The sequence below is a fragment of the Heterodontus francisci genome, chromosome 36 (genome assembly GCF_036365525.1).
Source record: "Heterodontus francisci isolate sHetFra1 chromosome 36, sHetFra1.hap1, whole genome shotgun sequence".
Taxonomy (NCBI): Eukaryota; Metazoa; Chordata; class Chondrichthyes; order Heterodontiformes; family Heterodontidae; genus Heterodontus; species Heterodontus francisci.
The window spans coordinates 5,145,429-5,169,939 of NC_090406.1; the positions used below are offsets into that span (position 1 = coordinate 5,145,429).

The 24,511-nt window shown below is 47.1% G+C and overlaps 1 protein-coding gene across 1 annotated transcript in view; it reads right to left on the reverse strand.

The window, feature by feature from the left end:
- plvapb (plasmalemma vesicle associated protein b) overlaps nt 1–24,511 on the reverse strand; it is a 45,813-nt gene that overhangs the window by 9,158 nt on the left and 12,144 nt on the right. Inside the window, exons 2-4 of the mRNA XM_068016014.1 lie at nt 14,577–15,082; nt 9,699–9,759; nt 8,451–9,139 (exon numbers count right to left, since the gene is read on the reverse strand). Coding sequence (XP_067872115.1) covers nt 8,451–9,139; nt 9,699–9,759; nt 14,577–14,939 — 1,113 coding nt within the window. The 5' untranslated portion in view covers nt 14,940–15,082. The remainder of the gene's footprint in view (nt 1–8,450; nt 9,140–9,698; nt 9,760–14,576; nt 15,083–24,511) is intronic.

The window sequence follows — 24,511 nt, forward strand, 5'->3', positions numbered from 1 at the left end:
CCGGGAGCAGTGATGTCTTCAAGGAGGAACAAAGGGGAAAGATACAAACAACAGAGGAGAGCCCAAGCCTTGCTGCCTACAAGAACCCCCCCCCCCACCCCCGATGTCACCCCAGCGGAACAAACCCCCCATGAGAAACCAGGAGGGGTTTCTGAGCCCAACGATTGTGAAACAGCTTGTGTACACTATGGGTATGCAGGAACATACCCAAGGACTGGGACTAGCAAGGACAACTGGTGTGAGAAGCAACAACCAAATTTAAAATGGGTATAAAGATTGCTTCGATTAACATGCGTAGCATTAAATCCACTACACGATGTGTTTCAACCTTGGACTACCTCGCCAAGGTCAAAGCTGACCTGCTGTTTCTGCAGGAGTGTGGAATCCTGCACCTCAGCACCTACAGGCAATGGTCACGATGGTGGTCCCACGGGCCATCGATCTGGTCAGGGGGTAATGATTCCCATTCCTCCAGCCTGGGTATTCTGCTGCAGGGAGGGAACCTCATCATCTCCGAAGTTAAGGAGGTGGTGGGCGGTCGCCTCCTCGTAGCAGATGTAATGTACAACAATACTCCACTCCAGTTGATCAACGTGTACGCCCTGGTTCAATGCAGCGAGCGGCTGACCGTCTTCCAGCAGCTCCCACTGCTGCTGGCAACATCGAGACCGGTCATTCTAGGCGGTGACTTCAAGTGCATCATTGATGCGGCTGGACAATGCAGCAGTGACGACAGCAAACTGGACGCTACGTCCAGTTTCCTAATGGAAACAGTAAAAGATGCCAAGCTGCACGACATCTTCAGCAAACCTGCAGATGGAGCGCAACTTAGATACACCTGGTCAAGATCAGACTGGTCTGCCCGTTCCAGGATTGACTTCCTGTTTGTGTCCCGTGCTGTCACGGTCAGATCCACCAACTTCAATCCGGTGTTCTTCTCCGACCATTGCCTCTTACTGGCCGACTGTCACTTACAGGACGACCAGCGGGTTGGCAGGAGGACATGGAAGCTGAATGTTATACTGCTAACCCAAGAGAACGTTGATGAACTCAAAAGGGATCACAAATGCTGGAGAACCATGAAACCCCTCTTTAAGTCTTCACTGGTGGGATGCGATCAAGGAGAACATCAAGAGGTTCTTTATCTTCAAAGGTGTTCAGAGGGCGAGAGAGAGACAGAGGGAAATGTCCCGACTCCAGAAAAGTATGCAAAATCTGCTCCAGCTGCAGTCGATGGGGGTGGAGGTCAAGGAGGATTTCCAAGAGGTGAAGAGCCAGCAGGCCTCGCTCTTTGCCACGGAGGCCTCCAAGATCATCTTCCGGTTCAGAGTCCGCTCCATTGAGCAGGATGAGACATGCTCGCGTTACTTCTTCCAAAAGGTACACTGGGAGAGCTGTGTTATCAGCAGCCTGAAGGAAGAGGATGGCTCGGTAAAGTCTTCGCAGTCCGACATACTAAGGATCAGCAAATCCTTTTATGCTGGGCTGTATGACGCGAAGCCCACAGACAGCAGAGCCTCCCAGTCCTTCCTGTCATCTATCACAAAGGTCTTAGATGACAGCATGAGGGAGAGACTGGACAAACCGCTAACTCTGGACGAGCTGACAAATGCCGTCAGGTCCTTCAAGACGAGTAAAACTCCCGGAAGCGATGGCTTAACGGTTGAGTTGTATTTGGCCCTGTGGGACTGGGTCGGCCCGGACCTGCATACGAGAGTATGCTCCTGGCCGGCAGCATGGCAGAATCCATGAGGAAAGGCATCATCACCCTCATCTACAAGCGGAAGGGAGAGAGGGCGGAAATCAGAAATTGGCGGCCCATCTCACCGCTTAATGTTGACTACAAGATTCTGTCCAAAGTCGTCACCAGTCGGGTCAAGGCTGCTCTGGAGTTGGTGATTCACCCCGATCAGACCTGTACTGTACCCAGCAGGAAGATCTCTGATAGTCTCGCGCTACTCAGGGATACGATCGCCTATGTACGGGACAGGAGGGTGCACACCTGCCTCATCAGCCTGGACCAGGAGAAGGCTTTTGACAGGATATCGCACACCTACATGATGGACGTGCTCTCCAAAATGGGGTTTGGGGAGGGAATCTGCAATTGGATCAAACTGCTCTACACAAACATCAGTAGTGCAGTCTCAATCAATGGGTGGGAATCAGAAAGTTTCCTGATCCAATCTGGAGTCAGACAGGGCTGTCCTCTCTCCCCTGTCTTGTTTGTTTGCTGCATTGAAGCCTTTGCTGAGTCTATTAGGAAGGATGCGGGATAAGAGGGGTGACAATCCCAGGCAGTGGAGGCACTCAGGTCAAAACCTCCCTGTACATGGATGACGTCGCCGTCTTCTGCTCAGATCCGCTGTCCGTTCGCAGACTGATGAGCATCTGCGACAAGTTTGAACTGGCCTCAGGAGCCAAAGTTAACCACGGCAACAGTGAGGCCATGTTCTTTGGGAACTGGGCCGACGGATCCTTTATCCCATTCACCGTCAGGTCAGATTACCTGAAGGTGCTGGGGATATGGTTCGGAAGGTCTGGGGCATGTGCCAAAACCTGGAAGGAGCGAGTAGCCAGGGTACACCATAACCTGAGTATGTGGGAGCAGTAATCTCACTCCATTGTGGGTAAGAACCTGGTCATCAGGTGCGAGGCGCTCACGTTGTTGCTGTACATGGCGCAGGTCTGGCCCATACCCCACTCCTACGCCATTGTGGTCACCTGGAGCCATTTTCCGCTTTATCTGGAGATCTAAAATGGACCGTGACGGAGGGACATGATGTTCAAACCTGTGGATAAGTGTGGGAAAAATGTACCCAACGTCACCCTCATCTTGATGACCACCTTCGTGTGCGGCTGCATCAAGCTGTGTGTAGACCTCCAGTATGCAAACATCAAGTGTCACTACGTGCAGAGGTTCTATCTGTCCCCGGTGTTGTGAAGGATGGGCCTGGTCACACTGCCGTGGAATGCTCCATCCAGTTGGACTGTGTTGTACCACCTATCCTTTGTAGAAAGGTTTCTGCGGGAAAACACCTTTGACCACCAATCCATCAGGCAGTGGTCTGCACGGAATGTCCTCAAGGCCCTATGGGAAAAGGAGACGGTGGATCCTGTCGGATGGTTCCCCGAGCAGACTGTCAAAGTCATTTGGCAGAATGCCCCATCACCAGAACTTTCAAACAAGCACCAAGATGTAGTTTGGCTGGTGGTGAGAAGGGCCCTCCCCGTCATATCCTTCCTGCACACTTGGAGTCTCACCCCCTCTGCACAATGCCTTCAAGGTGGCTGTGGTGGGGAAGAGACACTTGCCTACCTTCTTCTGGAATGTTTCTTTGCACAGCAGGTGTGGAAAGAGATGCAGTGGTTTTTGTCGAGGTTCATCCCAAGCAGCTCTGTAACACAGGAGTCTGTGCTCTACGGGCTGTTCCCAGGGACGCACACCGAGATAAACATCAACTGCTGCTGGAGGACCATCAATTCTGTGAAAGACCCCATTTGGTCTGCCCGAAACTTGCTGGTCTTCCAGTGCAAAGATCGATTGTTGCAGACTGGCACATTCCAAGGTCCAGGACTACGTGCTGAGGGACGCACTAAAGCTTGGGGCAGCCGCCGCAAAGGCTCAACGGGGAAAGACCACTGTGTAAGGTCCTCCCGCCAGAGGGTCTGGAAACCATGTAAAACCCCTTGGGCTGTATGCACCAGTGAATGACATGAAATGTAAATGTACATTGTAAATATAACCTGTAATGGCAAGTTTACTGAGGCACCTCATGTCCTGTATCGAAACAAACTCATCTGTATGGAACTTTATGTAATGTCAGATTTGAACTGCTATGTAAAGTATTTTTACAAATTTTATGAAAAAAAATTGAGGGTACAGATTCACACAATGCAGGTTAATAAGGCCATTAAAAAAACAAATCAATCACTGGGGTTCATTTCTAAAGGGATTGAATTGAAAAGCTGAGAGGTTATGTTAAACCTGTGTTAAACCTTAGTTATACCACCCATAAAGAACTGTGAAGAATCTGGTCTTCATATTATTAAAAGGATATTGAGGCATTGGAGAAAGTGCAAAACAGACTCACAGGATGATACAAATACTGCGAGGTTACAGCTATCAGGTAAGGCTGATGGGGTTGAGGCTGTTTTCTCCAGAAAAGAGAGGCTTAGGACTGACCTGACCAAGATCTTTAAAATCATGAATGGGTTTGATAGGGTAGACATAGAGTAGATGTTTCCATTCTGGGGGGAGAGTTCAAAACTAGGGGCCATAACTGCAAAATAATCACGAATAAATGGTGAGAATGTGGAACTCGCTACCACGAGTGGTTGAAATAAATAGTATAGATGCATTTTAAGGGGAAACTGGATAAACACATGAGGGAGAAAGGAATAGAAGTGGATGCTGATAGGGGTGGCCTGAAGAGGGGTGACAGGAGGCTCATGTGGACCAACACGGAGCAGTTGGACTGACTGACCTGCTTCTGTGCTGTGTAATTCCCTCGTAACTATCCCTCTGCTTCAAGCAGAACAGGAACGGCTGTGTTTTGCAGCAGGGAGAAGTGCGCAGGTTAATTAAACAGCCATTGCCAAGAGGAAAGAGGAAGTTTTCAGACTGGATGCCAGATCACAGACAGAGCTTCAAAGACAGTAAATGTTGGCTATGATCCCTCATCCTCCCATATGGAGAAAGGGATGGCATGTTTGAAATCCCTCCTGATGGCAGTCACTGGCTATTTATTCCACAAATAACATAACCTTTGGACAGGGGATCTGGAATAGAATGGAGTTAAATCATTGTCACTTCAAAACACTGGAATTCCCTTCCTAAACCTCGCCGTCTCTCTCTCTCTCTTTCTCTCTCCTCCTTTAGGATGCTCCTTAAAACCTATCTCTTTGACCAAGCTTTTGGTCACCTGTCCTAAAATCTCCTTATATGTCCTGGTGTTTTATTACATTAAAGGTGCTATATAAATGCAAATTGTGAGTGTTGAATCCCAAAGGGGTTTGATATTCATTGCAGCCTGGCTGAAGTCTCAGCCATGGCTCAGTGGGTACAACCCTTGAGGCAGAAGTATGTGGGTTTGAGCCTCATAATCCAGGCTGACACTCGCAGTGCAGTTCTGAGGGAGTTCTGCATTGTCAGGGGTGCCGTCTTTTGGATGAGACATTAAACCGAGGCCCCATCTGTCCTCTAATGTGGTTCTCCCTGGCATTCTGGCCACTAGTTATCCCTCAACCAATATCACTAAAAACAGATAACCTGGTCATTATCACATGGCTGTTTGTGGGATCTTGCTGTGTGCAAATTGGCTGCCACATTTCCTACATTACAACAGTGACTGCACTTCAAAAAGTACTTCCTTGGCTGTAAAGCACTTTGGAGGATCCTGAGGTCATGTAGGGGGCTATAGAAATGCAGTTTTTAAAAAAATAAACTGTGTTAAATATTTTAAGCTCTGTTATTGAGGAAGCAATTGAGGAGCTTTCAGTGGGAGTCAAAGCAATAAAACTCAACGCTAACAGGACTTTATGGCAAGGAAGTTGTGTCAACAAAGTTATTGGGATGTGCTTCTTCCTGTAGGTTTTACCTTCCTCTCCAGAAGGTGCTGCCATTCGCTCAGCTCCAATTCCAAGGTCCATGGTCTCCCCATGTGGCCACACTCCATGTGCTTTGCCTTTGTGAAGTGTGATCCTCACAATGGAAACTCCTTCCAGTTCAGCAAAACTAGTTAGAAGGGTTAGACAGGGCGATGTGGAGAGAAAGGGCTGGATTTTACCAGCCCTCCAGGGATGGGCTGGGGTGCGGGGGAGGCGAGGGGGTGGGGGGGTGGCCGTAAACGTGAAGGAAGGCAGGGTTGGAATGCCATTGTCTTTCATCTGGTCAGCGGTAGGGAAGGTGGCAGATGGCCTTCCCACCCATATGCCAATTGAACCACTTAAATGGTCAATTAAGGGCCTCTTCCCACTGCCAGCAGCCTGTTGCAGGGGTCGGGGGTGGTGGGGGGGGGGCCTCAATCAGGCACTCTCTCTTTGGCCAATGGACAGCTGTCCCCATGGCAACAATGTCACCTGCCTCCCGACTGGACCTGGTGCCCCAGACCCCACCTACCTGGTTTGGGGGGGGGGGCGGGGGGGTGCTGTCCTTCCATAGCGTCCTCTTCTTCCAGGTGCACTCCCAACAGTAGCCACTGTACCCACTGGCGTTGCTGAGACTGCTCACCTGCCAGCCCTCCGATTGGCTACAGCTCCTGGGAGCAGCTGGCCGTCCTTAATAGAGACAGCAGCCCCGACAACAAACAATTAGTTGCCTGCCCCTCCCCCCCATAAAATTTGGCCTCGGGTCCTGTAGAACACCAAAGCAGGGTTGCCGCCCCCCACCTCCCCTCACGGCAAGATCAAAATTTCGGCCAAAGTTTCCACTTGTGGGAAAATCCAAAACTAGGAGACATAAACACAAGATAGCCAGTAATACATCCAATCAGGAAAGAAGGAGAGATTTCTTTAATTCAGAGAGTGGTTGGTACGTGAAACTAGAATAAGGCAAATAGCTGAGATGTCTTCTAAAGAAATCTAGATGACTACATAATAGAAAAGGAAACAGAAAGATATACTGAGAGCTTGAGATGGAGTAGATGGAATGAGAAGTGACCCGTGTGGTTTGCCTGTTTCTATGCCATATATTCAATGTAGTTCTGTGTAAAAGATTGGTGAAATCAAAGTGAATATTGAACTGGGGTGCCGGATCTCTTTAAATATGCAAATCAGTCTTCGAAGATGTCAAGGAGGCCTGGTGTGCCATTTTAACCTGAGGCTTGAGTGTGGCGATGAGAAATGGTAGCTTCCCCACGTGACCAAACCTCCCGAGAATATGATCTGGGGCCAGAACTGACTCAACCGACATTTATTTTTCTTACAGTTTTCTTTTGGGCCATGGGGAGGATTCCCACCCACCCCCCACCCCCCGCCCCCCAGGGCTCAGAGGGACATCTTGGGTTTTCCCCTCCTCTCCCCTGATTGGAATTCCCCTCCTGTGAGGTTTGGTGGAGTCAGCAAACATTAACTTGTTGACAAGGCTATGCCACGAAAATCAGCCACGCCAGACCTGACACTCATTTGTTGTGTGGCTGCCTGGGAGTTAAAACCGAGCCCTGCCACAACTGATCCACCCCCACGATTCTCAAACCTATTTTGGGTTGTGTGCTCGCTGACCCACATTGGCTCCTCACTCAGCAACACCTCAATTTTAATATTCTTGTCTTTGTTTTCAAATCCCTCCATGGCCTCGCTCCTCCCCATCTCTTTAACCTCCTCCAGCCCCAAATGTCTCCGAGATCTCTGCACTCCTCCAATTCCGGCCTCTTGCACATCCCTCCATTTTAATCGCTCCACCACTGGTGGCCGTGCCTTCAGTTGCCTGGGCCCTAAGCTCTGGAATTCCCTCCTTAAACCTCTCTACCTAGCATCCTTTAAGCTGCTCTCTTTAACCTACCTCTTTGACCAAGCCTTTGGTCATCTGCCCTAATATCTCCTTAGGTGATTCAGTGTTAAAAGTGCTATACAAATGCAAGTTGTAGTTGTTTTTGTAAAGCTCCCTCTACACTGTCCCATTGCACTCCCCCAGGGCAAGCACAGCTCAGGCTAGTTACCAAGTAAAGCTCCCTCTGCACTGTTGAATCAAACACTCCTTACAATTCAAAAGCATCCCATTGGCTTTAAAGCGCTTTGGGGCGTTGTGAGGTTGTGAAAGGCGCTATGGAAATGCAAGCTTTCCTTTTATTTCCTTTCTAAGGTATTTTCTTCCCCTCCTCATTCCTTGCCCAAGTGTCTGTTCTACAAAGCTGAATCTAGACAGCGGGTAGCAGTTGGCTTATTTAATGACAGAATCTTCACTGTCAAACCCATTCTCATCTGACTTTATGCCCACCAATGAACACTTAATGCCAGGGGTCACTGTAGTGATTAGGAGTTGGATCCCTGGCTGGGTCTTTTCTCTTTCCGAACCCATAGGCAGCGTAGGACCCCTTGTTGCAACCCTGTCTGAAAAGACCCAACTCAACACGGGCTAGGAATTCATGGGCTATTTGCTGGCTCTTAGAATGAGCTGTCCCATTTAGTCCCACAGCCAGGCTTTATCCTCTTAACCCTGAAAATTAGTTCTCTTCAAGTACATGCCTTACTGCTTTTTGAAAATTCTAATAGAATCTGATTCCACCACCCTTTCAGTTAATGCATTCCAGATCTTAACAACCCGGTGGGTGAAGAAAGTTCCCCTCATTCCTCTTCTGGTTCTTTTGCCAATTATTAAAAATCTCTGACCACTGGCTACCAACCCTGGGGATTGAACCGAAGGGTTCTACTTGGTCTATTTGGGTTCACACCCTCCCTGAGATTAATCAGCCAAACCATCAGATAGAGCAACTTCACTACACTTGCGCACTTACAATTTCACTCTGGCAGGAACCTGGTGGTGTTTTGATGGGTCCTGTGTTGAGGAAGAAGCCAGGTTGCTGGTTTTTGGCCGACAGTTGATTCCTCAACTTATTCCTTTCCTCCAGGAGCTGCACCTTCTCAGCCAAGTATTTCTCCTTGTGTTCCTGCATTTCTGACTCTTTTATTTTGAATTGGTAGGATTGGGCAGCTGCTTCCTGCTTGCATTCCTCATTCATCTTTTCCAAGGTCCCTATCCTTGAGGTTTGTTCATTGTTGTTCTGCCACATGCCTTTGATGACTGTGTCAAAGTGGTCTACCTTCTGCTGGATCTGTCTCTGAAAGTTTGAAGAGAATGGTGTGCAGTTGGCTCTTATCTGCTCTAATCTTCCTCTCAGATTGTGGTCATAGTGCCCTATCTTTTCCATGACCTGCCTGAAGCCTGTTTCATAATTTGCCTTGGTATTGTCCATCATCTTCTGAAAGTCCCTGCCCATGGATGTGCAGTTCCCTCTGAGATCTTCAAGCTGTTTGAACAGGGCTATCTTCTGACTGTTCAGTTTTGTTTCTTCCAAGGTGTGTTTCGCCTGCTGGAGCTCGTTCTCAGCCTTGATGTCTGCGAGCTGCCTTTGGATGCTCGAGTAGTTTGTTTGCAAGTTCGGACATGACCTCAAGATTTCAAGTTGTCTATTCAGTTTGGCGTCTGAAGTTATGAAAAATGTGAAGACAGTTAACATTTTCTACCTGTTACTTTTTCAAAGCAACTTCAAACTCAACTGTTTCAGTACATATTGCATGGTAGGAGCATGCTCTACAGAAATGCAAGGTGGATACATGCTACACTACATTGCAAGGTGGGTGCACAATCCATTGCAATGCATTGTCAGAAATAGATTGTGATTCAATGAACTTAATTTGCCACATGCACAAAATGTGACAAAATTAGATCCTCAAGAAACACAGAAACATTCAGTCTCTCGAGCCTCTACCATCCTTCAATTAGATCATGGCTGATCTGTATCTTTACTCCATCTACCCACCTTGTTTCCGTAATCCTTAATCCCCTTACCCAAAAAAACCTAGCAATCTCAGCTTTGAAATTTTCAACAGACTCCCAGCCTTAACAGCTTTTTGGGAGAGATTGTTCCAGAATTTCACTATCCTTAGTGTGAAGAAGTGCCTCCTGACATCATCCCTGAATGGCCTGGCTCTTAGTCAGAACTAACTGAGTTTTATGTTCTGGTTACAGTTCAGTGACTTACCTTCAGAATAGGGGAAGGGCTGAAAACCTCTCAGTAAGTTGGTGATGTTTGGTGAAGCATTCTGTTGGTGGAACAAAACCAGCGTTATTATCTCTCAAAGCTGCACATTACCTCAATAATTTAGTTTAGAGTTACAGCACTGAAACAGGCCCTTCGGCCCACCGAGTCTGTGCCGACCATCAACCACCCAGTTATACTAATCCTACACTCATTCCATATTCCTACCACATCCCCACCTGTCCCTAAATTTCCCTACCACCTACCTATACTAGGGGCAATTTATAATGGCCAATTTACCTATCAACCTGCAAGTCTTTGGCATGTGGGAGGAAACCGGAGCACCCGGCGAAAACCCACGCAGTCACAGGGAGAACTTGCAAACTCCACACAGGCAGTACCCAGAATTGAACCCGGGTCGCTGGAGCTGTGAGGCTGTGGTTTCAACCTGCTATTCTGTCTCCTTCTAACACGGCCTTCAATTTAAAGGGGGAGGAGGCCTAATCATCATAGGCTCTTCCACTTACAGAGACATTGCAGGCCAAACTCCAGTATGGCACCAACAAAGAGGAATGAATCACAGAATCATTACAGTGCAGAAGGAGGCCATTCGGCCCATCATGTCCACATTGACTCTCTGAAAGAGCAATTCACTCAGTTCCATTCCCCTGCCTTCTCCCCGTAACCCTGCACATTCTTCCTTTCCATATAACTGTCTAATTCCCTTTTGAATGCTTCAATTGAACCTGCCTCCACCACACACTCAGGCAATGCATTCCAGACCTTAACCACTTGCTGCGTGAAAAAGTTTTTCCTCATGTCACTTTTAGTTCTCTTACCAAATATTTTAAATCTGTGCCCTCTTGTTCTCGATTCTTTCACGAGTGGGAACAGTTTCTCTCTATCTACTCTGTCCAGACCACTCATGATTTTGAATACCTCTATCAAATCACCTCTCAGTCTTCTCTTCAAGGAAAACAGTTCTAACTTCTCCAATCTATCATCATAACTAAAGTTCCTCATCCCTGGAACCATTCTTGTGAATCTTTTCTGTACTCTCTCCAATGCCCTCACGTCTTTCCTGAAGTGCGGCCCCCAGAACTGGACACAATATTCCAGCTGAGGCTGACCTAGTGTCTTATACAAGTTAACATAACTTCCTTGCTCTTGCCAATGGTTAGCCCTAGGATGTTGATAGTGGGGGATTCAGCGATCGTAATGCCATTGAATGTCAAGGAGAGATGATTAGATTCTCTCTTGTTGGAGATGGTCATTGCCTGGCACTTGTGTGACGCGAATGTTACTTGTCACTTATCAGCCCAAGCCTGGATATTATCCAGGTCTTGCTGCATTTCTACATGGACTGCTTCATTATCTAAGGAGTCACGAATGGTGCTGAACATTGTACAATCATCAGCGAACATCCCCACTTCTGACCTTCTGATTGAAGGAAGGTCATTGATGAAGCAGCTGAAGATGGTTGGGCCTAGGACACTACCCTGAGGAACTCCTGCAGTGATGTCCTGGAGCTCAGATGATTGACCTCCAACAACCACAACCATCTTCCTTTGCGCTAGGTATGACTCCAACCGTGGAGAGTTTCCCCCCTGATTCCCATTGACCTCAGTTTTGCTCGGACTCCTTGATGCCATACTCGGTCAAATGCTGCCTTGTTGTCAAGGGCAGTCACTCTCACCTCACCTCTTGAGTTCAGCTCTTTTGTCCATGTTTGAACCAAGGCTGTAATGAGGTCAGGAGCTGAGTGGCCTGGCGGAACCCAAACTGAGCGTCACTGAGCAGGTTATTGCTCAGCAAGTGCTGCTTGATGCCACTGTTGATGACACCTTCCATCAATTTACTGATGATTAAGAGTAGACTGATGGGGTTGTTTCTTGATATCATGTGGAGTGAATCGATTGGCTGAAGCCTGGTATCTGTGATGCTGGAAACTTCAGGAGGAGGCCGAGATGGATCATCAACTTGGCACTTCTGGCTGAAGATTGTTGTAAATGCTTCTGCTTTATCTTTCACACTGATGTACTGGGCTCCCCCATCATTGAGGATGGGGATATTTGTGGAGCCTCCTCCTCCAGTTAGTTGTTTAATTGTCCACCACCATTCACGGCTGGATGTGGCAGGACTGCAGAGCTTAGATCTGATCCGTTGGTTATGGGATCACTTAACTCTGTCTATCGCATGCTGCTTACGCAGTTTGGCACGCAGATAGTCCTGTGTTGTAGCTTCACCAGGTTGACACCTCATTTTGAGGTATGCCTGGTGCTGCTCCTGGCATGCTCTCCTGCACTCTTCATTGAACCAGGATTGGTCTCCTGGCTTGATTATTGTAATGGTAAGGATATATTTGCCATAGAGGGACTGCAACGGAGATTCACCAGACTAATCCCTGGGATGGCAGGATTGTCTTATGAGGTGAGATTGCAGAAACTGGGCCTGTATTCTCTAGCGTTTCAAAGAATGAGAGGTGATCTCATTGAAACTTACAAAAGTCTTACAGGGCATGACAGGGTATATGTGGATAGGATGATTCCTCTGGCTGGTGAGTCTAGAACAGGGACACAGTCTCAGAATAAGGGGTAGACCATTTAAGACTGAAATGAGGAGGAATTCCTTTACTCAGAGGGTGGAGAATCTTTGGAATTCTCTACCCCCAGAGGGCTGTGGAAGCTCAATCATTGAGCATGTTCAAAACAGAAATCGATAGATATCTGGATACTAATGACATCAAGGGATGTGAGGATAGTGGGGAAAAATGGTGTAGAGGTAGATGATCAGCCATGATCTGTTTGAATGGCGGAGCAGGCTCGACGGGCCGAATGGCCTACTCCTGCTCCTATTTCCCATGATCTTATGAGTTCAACAACAACTTACATTTATATAGTGCCTCTAACTTAGTAAAACGTCCAAAGGCACTTCACAGGAGTGTTATCAGACAAAGTTTGAGACCTGGCCACGTAAGGAGATATTAGGACAGGTGACCAAAAGCTTGGTCATAGAGGTGGGTTTTAAGGAGTATCTTACAGGGAGAGAGAAAGAGGGGAAAGGTTTATGGAGGGAATTCCAGAGCTTAGGACCTTGGCAGCTGAAGGTCCAGCCACCAATGGTGGAGTGATAGAAATAAGAGATGTGCAAGAGACCAGAATTGATGGAACACAGAGATCTCAGAGGATGTTATGGAGATTGGGATAAAATAAGACAATTATTTTAGTAATTGCTGGTGTGACATGTTTCACAAGACACTGGGCTCACAAGTGCTTGTCTTTATATGTAGGCTCAGACTGTGACTATTTGCAATTTGAATGTGAAAGAGAATCTCATCAGAGCCCGATGTCACATGCCTGCACTTTCTACCAGATCCCCCTGGATAGGTGCCTGGGGCTCAAAGCTCTGGAATTCCCTCCCTAAACCTCTCTGCTTCTCGACCTCTCTCTCCTCCTTTAGGACACTCCTTAGAACCTAGCTCTTTGACCAAGCTTTTGGTCGTCTGCCCAATTATCCTTCTATGTGGTTTGGTGTCAAATATTGTTTAATAACTTTCCTGTGAAGCACCTTAGGGATGTTTTACCATGTTCAAGGCGCTATGTAAATACAAGTTGTTGTTGTTGTATGTCTTGGTACCATAACAGAGATTAATGAAAGAAAAAAATTAGCATTTAGATAGTGACTTTCATGACCTCAGGATGTCCCAAAATATTTTACAGCCAACAAAGTACATTTTGATGTGTAGTAGACTACTGACTAACGTCAGACCCTGTGCAGTCAAAGGACAAGTAGCAGAATGGATAGTAAATTAACTAAAAAACAGAAAATACAGAGGAGGTGTTAAAGATCATTAGTCAGACTGGCAAAAGGTCGGAAGAGATGTTCCACAGTGATTGGTGCTGGGATCACTAATGTTCATTATCTACATTGATTTGAACTCACTAATTGGAAATACAATCTCAAGATTTGCGGATAACACCATTGTTAATACTGAGGAGGAATGTGACAAAATACAAGAAGACGTTAATAAACTTGCAGAATGGGCATATAAATGGTAAATGATTTGCAATATAGGTAAATCTGAGGTGGTGTATTTTGGCAGGAAGATTAAGGAGGCCACATACTCCTTGGAAAATAAGAGACTAAATGGGGTAGAGGGTGCAGAGGGATCTGGGGGGAAAAGATACACAAATCACTAAAAATAGCATCCACCGCAGCTTAATAAGGCCATTAAAAAAAACAGACCAAGCACTGGGGTTCATTTCAATGGGTGGCATATTGGAGGTCTTCAAGATGATGAAAGGGGAAGTATTAACTTGGAAGGCCACCAAATTAAGATAGTCACTAACAAATCGAATGAAGATTCAAGCAAAACCTCAGAGATTAGTGAGAATGTGGAACTCGTTACCACAGGTCATGCAGAGTGTAAATACCAGAATGCATCAATTGGGCCAAATAGTCTGTTTCCATGCTGTAAATTCTATGTAGCAGCCCATTTATGCACAGCAAGCTCCCACAAACTGCAATGTGATAAGTGACTGAATAATCTGGTTTAGCTAAAGGATAAATATTGACCAGGACATTACGTTTCTCTCCCAGGAATCATTTACATCCATCTGAGAGGGCAGCTGGGGCTTCAGTTTAATGCTTCATTTGAAAGGCAGCACCCGCAACAGCGCAGCACTCTCTCAGTACTGCACTGGCAGCATCAGCCTGGATTATACGCTCAAGTCTCCGAGTGGGACTTGAACCCACAATTTTCTGACTCAAGAGGAGAGAGTGTTGCCCACTGAGTCACGACTGAGACCCAAAATGTCAGGCAGACACAACAAACCATGACGAACGCTACACAGTTAGGAATTGCTAAAGGGAAACACTTGCCTTTTGGGTGATGCAGGTCTGCAGATTCTTGCTGACCTTTACCAGTTGGGCTGTTAGGTTGCCACTCCTGTACTTGCAATTCTTCAGTTCCTTATTCTGGCTGCCCAGGATCATGTGCAATTTGTTAATATCATTGATGAACTTGACCGATTGGTTCTGAGTGCTCTCTAGGTGACTCTGCTGGCTGCTTTGATTGTTCCCATAGGTCATGAAGAGAACGAGCCCCAAGATTATCAACAACTGGATGATGCTGGTGAACAGCAGAAAGTATTTGACATAAGAGCCACAGCTGTTGGATTTTGCTCTCTCATAGTCCCTGCTGTCGTAGCCCAGTTTGCTCATTGGGTAGCTGTTGTGGTCCATCTCCAGACTCAATACAGTGCTGAGCTTCTAGACGAGATCCTCAGCTGCAACGAAGGAGCAGGAAGGGTGGGGCAAACTTTCCACAGACGACTCCACTTCTGCATGGACGTAATTTGCCAGACGTATCCCCATCTCAGGAGAGCCTGCAAATGAATCATCCGGCCAAAGGCATAAACACTCTTTGTCTGTTTATTTTATCTGCCTCTCAAGCTCTTTCCTGTAAGCCTTGCATTCAAGAGGCCAGGTTTCAACAAATCTCTACACCCACTGCTGCACAGGAAAAGCCCCCATTCACAATTTCTGACGGGTGTTTAGATTTGCTCCTGGGTGTGGAGCTTGGCCCCTGACACTGAGGGAAACGATGAAGGATCTGAAAAGATGCAACAAAAGGGCCCAGTAATAGCAGATTTTCATAAGTGTGAGAATGTGGGGTATATCAGAGTGTTACAGTGAGGGGTGTGGGATATATCAGAGTGTTACAGTGAGGGGTGTGGGATATATCAGAGTGTTACAGTGAGGGGTGTGGGATATATCAGAGTGTTACAGTGAGGGGTGTGGGATATATCAGAGTGTTACAGTGAGGGGTGTGGGATATATCAGAGTGTTACAGTGAGGGGTGTGGGATATATCAGAGTGTTACAGTGAGGGGTGTGGGATATATCAGAGTGTTACAGTGAGGGGTGTGGGATATATCAGAGTGTTACAGTGAGGGGTGTGGGGTATATCAGAGTGTTACAGTGAGGGGTGTGGGATATATCAGAGTGTTACAGTGAGGGGTGTGGGATATATCAGAGTGTTACAGTGAAGGGTGTGGGATATATCAGAGTGTTACAGTGAAAGGTGTGGGGTATATCAGAGTGTTACAGTGAGGGGTGTGGGGTATATCAGAGTGTTACAGTGAGGGGTGTGGGGTATATCAGAGTGTTACAGTGAGGGGTGTGGGGTATATCAGAGTGTTACAGTGAGGGGTGTGAGATATATCAGAGTGTTACAGTGAGGGGTGTGGGATATATCAGAGTGTTACAGTGAAGGGTGTGGGGTATATCAGAGTGTTACAGTGAGGGGTGTGGGGTATATCAGAGTGTTACAGTGAGGGGTGTGGGATATATCAGAGTGTTACAGTGAAGGGTGTGGGGTATATCAGAGTGTTACAGTGAGGGGTGTGGGATATATCAGAGTGTTACAGTGAAGGGTGTGGGGTATATCAGAGTGTTACAGTGAGGGCTGTGGGGTATATCAGAGTGTTACAATGAGGGGTGTGGGGTATATCAGAGTGTTACAGTGAGGGGTGTGGGGTATATCAGAGTGTTACAGTGAGGGGTGTGGGGTATATCAGAGTGTTACAGTGAGGGATATGGGGTATATCAGAGTGTTACAGTGAGGGGTGTGGGGTATATCAGAGTGTTACAGTGAGGGGTGTGGGATATATCAGAGTGTTACAGTGAGGGATATGGGGTATATCAGAGTGTTACAGTGAGGGATATGGGGTATATCAGAGTGTTACAGTGAGGGGTGTGGGGTATATCAGAGTGTTACAGTGAGGGGTGTGGGGTATATCAGAGTGTTACAGTGAGGGGTGTGGGATATATCAGAGTGTTACAGTGAGGGATATGGGGTATATCAGAGTGTTACAGTGAGGGGTGTGGGGTATATCAGAGTGTTACAGTGAGGGGTGTGGGATATATCAGAGTGTTACAGTGAGGGGTGTGGTATATATCAGAGTGTTACAGTGAGGGGTGTGGGATATATCAGAGTGTTACAGTGAGGGGTCTGGGGTATATCAGTATGTTACAGTGAGGGGTATGGGGTATATCAGAGTGTTACAGTGAGGGGTGTGTGATATAGAGAGTGTTACAGTGAGGGGTGTGGGATATATCAGAGTGTTACAGTGGGGGGTGTGGGATATATCAGAGTGTTACAGTGAGGGGTGTGGGATATATCAGAGTGTTACAGTGAGGGGTGTGGGATATATCAGAGTGTTACAGTGAGGGCTGTGGGGTATATTAGAGTGTTACAGTGAGGGGTGTGGGATATATCAGAGTGTTACAGTGAGGGGTGTGGGATATATCAGAGTGTTACAGTGAGGGGTCTGGGGTATATCAGTATGTTACAGTGAGGGGTATGGGGTATATCAGAGTGTTACAGTGAGGGGTGTGGGATATATCAGAGTGTTACAGTGAGGGGTGTGGGATATATCAGAGTGTTACAGTGAGCGGTGTGGGATATATCAGAGTGTTACAGTGAGAGCTGTGGGGTATATCAGAGTGTTACAGTGAGGGCTGTGGGGTATATCAGAGTGTTACAGTGAGGGGTATGGGGTATATCAGAGTGTTACAGTGAGGGCTGTGGGATATATCAGAGTGTTACAGTGAGGGGTGTGGGATATATCAGAGTGTTACAGTGAGCGGTGTGGGATATATCAGAGTGTTACAGTGAGGGCTGTGGGGTATATCAGAGTGTTACAGTGAGGGGTGTGGGATATTTCAGAGTGTTACAGTGAGGGCTGTGGGGTAAATCAGAGTGTTACAGTGAGGGCTGTGGGGTATATCAGAGTGTTACAGTGAGGGGTGTGGGATATATCAGTGTGTACAGTGAGGGGTGTGGGGTATATCAGAGTGTTACAGTGAGGGGTGTGGGATATATCAGAGTGTTACAGTGAGGGGTGTGGGATATATCAGAGTGTTACAGTGAGGGGTGTGGGGTATATCAGTGAGTTACAGTGAGGGCTGTAGGGTATATCAGAGTGTTACAGTGAGGGGTGTGGGGTATATCAGAGTGTTTCAGTGAGGGCTGTGGGATATATCAGAGTGTTACAGTGAGGGGTGTGGGATATATCAGAGTGTTACAGTGAGGGGTGTGGGATATATCAGAGTGTTACAGTGAGGGGTCTGGGGTATATCAGTATGTTACAGTGAGGGGTATGGGGTATATCAGAGTGTTACAGTGAGGGGTGTGGGATATATCAGAGTGTTACAGTGAGGGGTGTGGGATATATCAGAGTGTTACAGTGAGCGGTGTGGGATATATCAGAGTGTTACAGTGAGAGCTGTGGGGTATATCAGAGTGTTACAGTGAAAGGTGTGGGGTATATCAGAGTGTTACAGTGAGGGGTATGGGGTATATCAGAGTGTTACAGTGAGGGCTGTGGGATATATCAGAGTGTTACAGTGAGGGGTGTGGGATATATCAGAGTGTTACAGTGAGCGGTGTGGGATATATCAGAGTGTTACAGTGAGGGCTGTGGGGTATATCAGAGTGTTACAGTGAGGGGTGTGGGATATTTCAGAGTGTTACAGTGAGGGCTGTGGGGTAAATCAGAGTGTTACAGTGAGGGCTGTGGGGTATATCAGAGTGTTACAGTGAGGGGTGTGGGATATATCAGTGTGTACAGTGAGGGGTGTGGGGTATATCAGAGTGTTACAGTGAGGGGTGTGGGATATATCAGAGTGTTACAGTGAGGGGTGTGGGGTATATCAGTGAGTTACAGTGAGGGCTGTAGGGTATATCAGAGTGTTACAGTGAGGGGTGTGGGGTATATCAGAGTGTTTCAGTGAGGGCTGTGGGATATATCAGAGTGTTACAGTGAGGGGTGTGGGATATATCAGAGTGTTACAGTGAGCGGTGTGGGATATATTAGAGTGTTACAGTGAGGGCTGTGGGGTATATCAGAGTGTTACAGTGAGGGGTGTGGGATATATCACAGTGAGGGCTGTGGGGGATATCAGAGTGTTACAGTGAGGGCTGTGGGGTATATCAGAGTGTTACAGTGAGGGGTGTGGGATATATCAGAGTGTTACAGTGAAGGGTGTGGGATATATCAGAGTGTTACAGTGAGGGGTGTGGGATATATCAGAGTGTTACAGTGAGGGGTGTGGGATATATCAGAGTGTTACAGTGAGGGGTCTGGGGTATATCAGTGTGTTACAGTGAGGGGTATGGGGTATATCAGAGTGTTACAGTGAGGGGTGTGGGATATATCAGAGTGTTACAGTAAGGGGTGTGGGATATATCAGAGTGTTACAGTGAGCGGTGTGGGATATATCAGAGTGTTACAGTGAGAGCTGTGGGGTATATCAGAGTGTTACAGTGAGGGCTGTGGGGTATATCAGAGTGTTACAGTGAGGGGTATGGGGTATATCAGTGTTACAGTGAGGGCTGTGGGATATATCAGAGTGTTACAGTGAGGGGTGTGGGATATATCAGAGTGTTACAGTGAGCGGTGTGGGATATATCAGAGTGTTACAGTGAGGGCTGTGGGGTATATCAGAGTGTTACAGTGAGGGCTGTGGGGTATATCAGAGTGTTACAGTGAGGGGTGTGGGATATATCAGAGTGTTACAGTGAGGGCTGTGGGGTAAATCAGAGTGTTACAGTGAGGGCTGTGGGGTATATCAGAGTGTTACAGTGAGGGGTGTGGGATATATCAGTGTGTACAGTGAGGGGTGTGGGGTATATCAGAGTGTTATAGTGAGGGGTGTGGGATATATCAGAGTGTTACAGTGAGGGCTGTGGGATATATCAGAGTGTTACAGTGAGGGGTGTGGGATATATCAGAGTGTTACAGTGAGGGGTGTGGGGTATATCAGTGTGTTACAGTGAGGGGTGTGGGGTATATCAGAGTGTTACAGTGAGGGGTGTGGGATATATCAGAGTGTTACAGTGAGGGGTGTGGGGTATATCAGTGTGTTACAGTGAGGGGTGTGGGGTATATCAGAGTGTTACAGTGAGGGGTGTGGGATATATCAGAGTGTTACAGTGAGGGCTGTGGGATATATCAGAGTGTTACAGTGAGGGGTGTGGGATATATCTGAGTGTTACAGTGAGCGGTGTGGGATATATCAGAGTGTTACAGTGAGGGCTGTGGGGTATATCAGAGTGTTACAGTGAGGGCTGTGGGGTATATCAGAGTGTTACAGTGAGGGGTGTGGGGTATATCAGAGTGTTTCAGTGAGGGCTGTGGGATATATCAGAGTGTTACAGTGAGGGGTGTGGGATATATTAGAGCGTTACAGTGAGGGCTGTGGGGTATATCAGAGTGTTACAGTGAGGGCTGTGGGGTATATCAGAGTGTTACAGTGAGGGGTGTGGGATATATCAGTGTGTACAGTGAGGGCTGTGGGGTATATCAGTGTGTTACAGTGAGGGGTGTGGGATATATCAGAGTGTTACAGTGAGGGGTGTGGGATATATCAGTGTGTTACAGTGAGGGGTGTGGGATATATCAGAGTGTTACAGTGAGGGCTGTGGGGTATATCAGAGTGTTACAGTGAGGGGTGTGGGATATATCAGAGTGTTACAGTGAAGGGTGTGGGGTATATCAGAGTGTTACAGTGAGGGGTGTGGGATATATCAGAGTGTTACAGTGAAGGGTGTGGGGTATATCAGAGTGTTACAGTGAGGGCTGTGGGGTATATCAGAGTGTTCCAGTGAGGGGTGTGGGATATATCATAGTGTTACAGTGAGGGCTGTGGGGTATATCAGAGTGTTACAGTGAGGGCTGTGGGATATATCAGTGTGTACAGTGAGGGGTGTGGGGTATATCAGTGTGTTACAGTGAGGGGTGTGGGGTATATCAGAGTGTTACAGTGAGGGGTGTGGGATATATCAGTGTGTTACAGTGAGGGGTGTGGGATATATCAGTGTGTTACAGTGAGGGGCGTGGGGTATATCAGAGTGTTACAGTGAGGGCTGTGGGGTATATCAGAGTGTTACAGTGAGGGGTGTGGGGTATATCAGAGTGTTACAGTGAGGGGTGTAGGATATATCAGTGTGTTACAGTGAGGGCTCTGGGGTATATCAGAGTGTTACAGTGAAGGCTGTGGGGTATATCAGAGTGTTACATTGAGGGGTGTGGGGTATATCAGAGCGTTACAGTGAGGGGTGTGGGTTATATCAGTGTGTTACAGTGAGGGGTGTGGGATATATCCGAGTGTTACAGTGAGGGCTGTGGGGTAGAGCATGTCTACCCAACCCGAACCCAACGGGACCCGACTACATATGTCGTGTTCGGGTTGCGTGGCTCCTCTGGGTCCGGCATTTGGGGTCAGGTCGGGTCGGACACACTCTATCACCACCTCCGGTATGTGGCTCCAATCTTAATGTACTTTTTAAACAACCTTTCAAATCCAGATACAGTTTTAGTTGCTAATCTGCACAAGCTTAAAAAGTGAAAATCGGAAGCTAGGTTAACTGAACATACTGGTGGTCGGGTCGGGTCGGGTCGGGCACGGGAAAAGATGAAAGGATTCGGGCCGGGTCGGGCTCAGGTCGGATATGGTTCTGTCAGGCTTGGGTCGGTTTTTATTTGCAGACTTGAGCAGGCCTTTAGTGTGGGCTAGAGCATGGCTACCCAACCCAAACCCAATGGGCCCCGATGATATGTTTGAGGGGTGTGGGGTATATCGGAGAGTGTTAATGTGAACGTTCTCCTCTGTGTCATGGCCAATATTTATCCCTCAATCAACAACAATTTGCATTTCTATAGTGCCATTAACATTGTAAAACATCTCACTGCACTTAACAGGAGCATCGTCAGACAATATTCGACATTAGAATTAGAATTAGAAGATTACAGCGCAGTACAGGCCCTTCGGCCCTCGATGTTGCGCCGACCTGTGAAACCATCTGACCTACACTATTCCATTTTCATCCATATGTCTATCCAATGACCACTTAAATGCCCTTAAAGTTGGCGAGTCTACTACTGTTGCAGGCAGGGCGTTCCACGCCCTGACTACTCTCTGAGTAAAGAAAATACCTCTCACATCTGTCCTATATCTATCACCCCTCAACTTAAAGCTATGTCCCCTCGTGTTTGCCATCACCATCCGAGGAAAAAGACTCTCACTATCCACCCTATCTAACCCTCTGATTATCTTATATGTCTCTATTAAGTCACCTCTCCTTCTCCTTCTCTCCAACGAAAACAACCTCAAGTCCCTCAGCCTTTCCTCGTAAGACCTTCCCTCCATACCAGGCAACATCCTAGTAAATCTCCTCTGCACCCTTTCCATAGCTTCCACATCCTTCCTATAATGCGGTGACCAGAACTGCACGCAATACTCCAGGTGCGGTCTCACCAGAGTTTTGTACAGCTGCAGCATGACATCGTGGCTCCGAAACTCGATCCCCCTACTAATAAAAGCTAACACACCATATGCCTTCTTAACAGCCCTATTAACCTGGGTAGCAACCTTCAGGGATTTATGCACCTGGACACCAAGATCTCTCTGTTCATCTACACTACCAAGAATCTTCCCATTAGCCCAGTACTCTGCAATCCTGTTACTCCTTCCAAAGTGAATCACCTCGCACTTTTCCACATTAAACTCCATTTGCCATCTCTCAGCCCAGTTCTGCAGCCTATCTATGTCCCTCTGTACCCTACAACATCCTTCGGCACTATCCACAACTCCACCGACGTTAGTGTCATCCGCAAATTTACTAATCCACCCTTCTGCACCCTCTTCCAGGTCATTTATAAAAATGACAAACAGCAGTGGCCCCAAAACAGATCCTTGCGGTACACCACTAGTAACTAAACTCCAGGATGAACATTTGCCATCAACCACCACCCTCTGTCTTCTTTCAGCTAGCCAATTTCTGATCCAAAGCTCTAAATCACCTTCAACCCCATACTTCCGTATTTTCTGCAATAGCCTACCGTGGGGAACCTTATCAAACGCCTTACTGAAATCCATATACACCACATCCACTGCTTTACCCTCATCCACCTGTTTGGTCACCTTCTCGAAAAACTCAATAAGGTTTGTGAGGCACGACCTACCCGTCACAAAACCGTGCTGACTATCGCTAATGAACTTATTCTTTTCAAGATGATTATAAATCCTGTCTCTTATAACCTTTTCCAACATTTTACCCACAACCGAAGTAAGGCTCACAGGTCTATAATTACCAGGGCTGTCTCTACTCCCCTTCCTGAACAAGGGGACAACATTTGCTATCCTCCAGTCTTCCGGCACTATTCCTGTCGACAATGACGACATAAAGATCAAGGACAAAGGCTCTGCAATCTCCTCCCTAGCTTCCCAGAGAATCCTAGGATAAATCCCATCTGGCCCAGGGGACTTATCTATTTTCACACTTTCCAAAATTGATAACACCTCCTCCTTGTGAACCTTAATCCCATCTAGCCTAGTAGCCTGAATCTCAGTATTCTCCTCGACAACATTTTCTTTCTCTACTGTAAATACTGACGCAAAATATTCATTTAACACTTCCCCTATCTCCTCTGATTCCACACACAACTTCCCACTACTATCCTTGATTGGCCCTAATCTAACTCTAGTCATTCTTTTATTCCTGATATACCTATAGAAAGCCTTAGGGTTTTCCCTGATCCTATCCGCCAATGACTTCTCGTGTCCTCTCCTTGCTCTTCTTAGCTCTCCCTTTAGATCCTTCCTGGCTAGCTTGTAACTCTCAAGCGCCCTAACTGAGCCTTCACGTCTCATCCTAACATAAGCCTTCTTCTTCCTCTTGACAAGCGCTTCAACTTCTTTAGTAAACCACGGCTCCCTCGCTCGACAACTTCCTCCCTGCCTCACAGGTACATACTTATCAAGGACACGCAGTAGCTGCTCTTTGAATAAGCTCCACATTTCGATTGTTCCCATCCCCTGCAGTTTCCTTCCCCATCCTACGCATCCTAAATCTTGCCTAATCGCATCATAATTTCCTTTCCCCCAGCTATAATTCTTGCCCTGCGGTATATACCTGTCCCTGCCCATCGCTAAGGTAAACCTAACCGAATTGTGATCACGATCACCAAAGTGCTCACCTGCATCTAAATCTAACACCTGGCCGGGTTCATTACCCAGTACCAAATCCAATGTGGCATCGCCCCTGGTTGGCCTGTCTACATACTGTGTCAGAAAACCCTCCTGCACACACTGGACAAAAACTGACCCATCTAAAGTACTCGAACTATAGTATTTCCAGTCGATATTTGGAAAGTTAAAGTCTCCCATAACAACTACCCTGTTACTCTCGCCCCTGTCGAGAATCATCTTCGCTATCCTTTCCTCTACATCTCTGGAACTATTTGGGGGTCTATAAAAGACTCCCAACAGGGTGACCTCACCTCTCCTGTTTCAAATCTCGGCCCATACTACCTCAGTAGACGAGTCCTCAAACGTCCTTTCTGTCGCTGTAATACTCTCCTTGATTAACAATGCCACATCCCCCCCTCTTTTACCATCTTCTCTGTTCTTACTGAAGCATCTAAATCCCGGAACCTGCAACATCCATTCCTGCCTCTGCTCTACCCATGTCTCTGAAATGGCCACTACATCAAGATCCCAGGTACCAACCCATGCTGCAAGCTCACCCACCTTATTCCGGATGCTCCTGGCGTTGAAGTAGACACACTTTAAACCAGGTTCTTGCTTGCCAGTGCCCTCTTGCGTCCTTGTAACCTTATCCCTGACCTCACTACTCTCAACATCCTGTCACTGGAACTACAATTTAGGTTCCCATCCCCCTGCTGAATTAGTTTAAACCCCCCTGAAGAGCACTAGCAAATCTCCCCCCCAGGACATGGAGCCACCAAA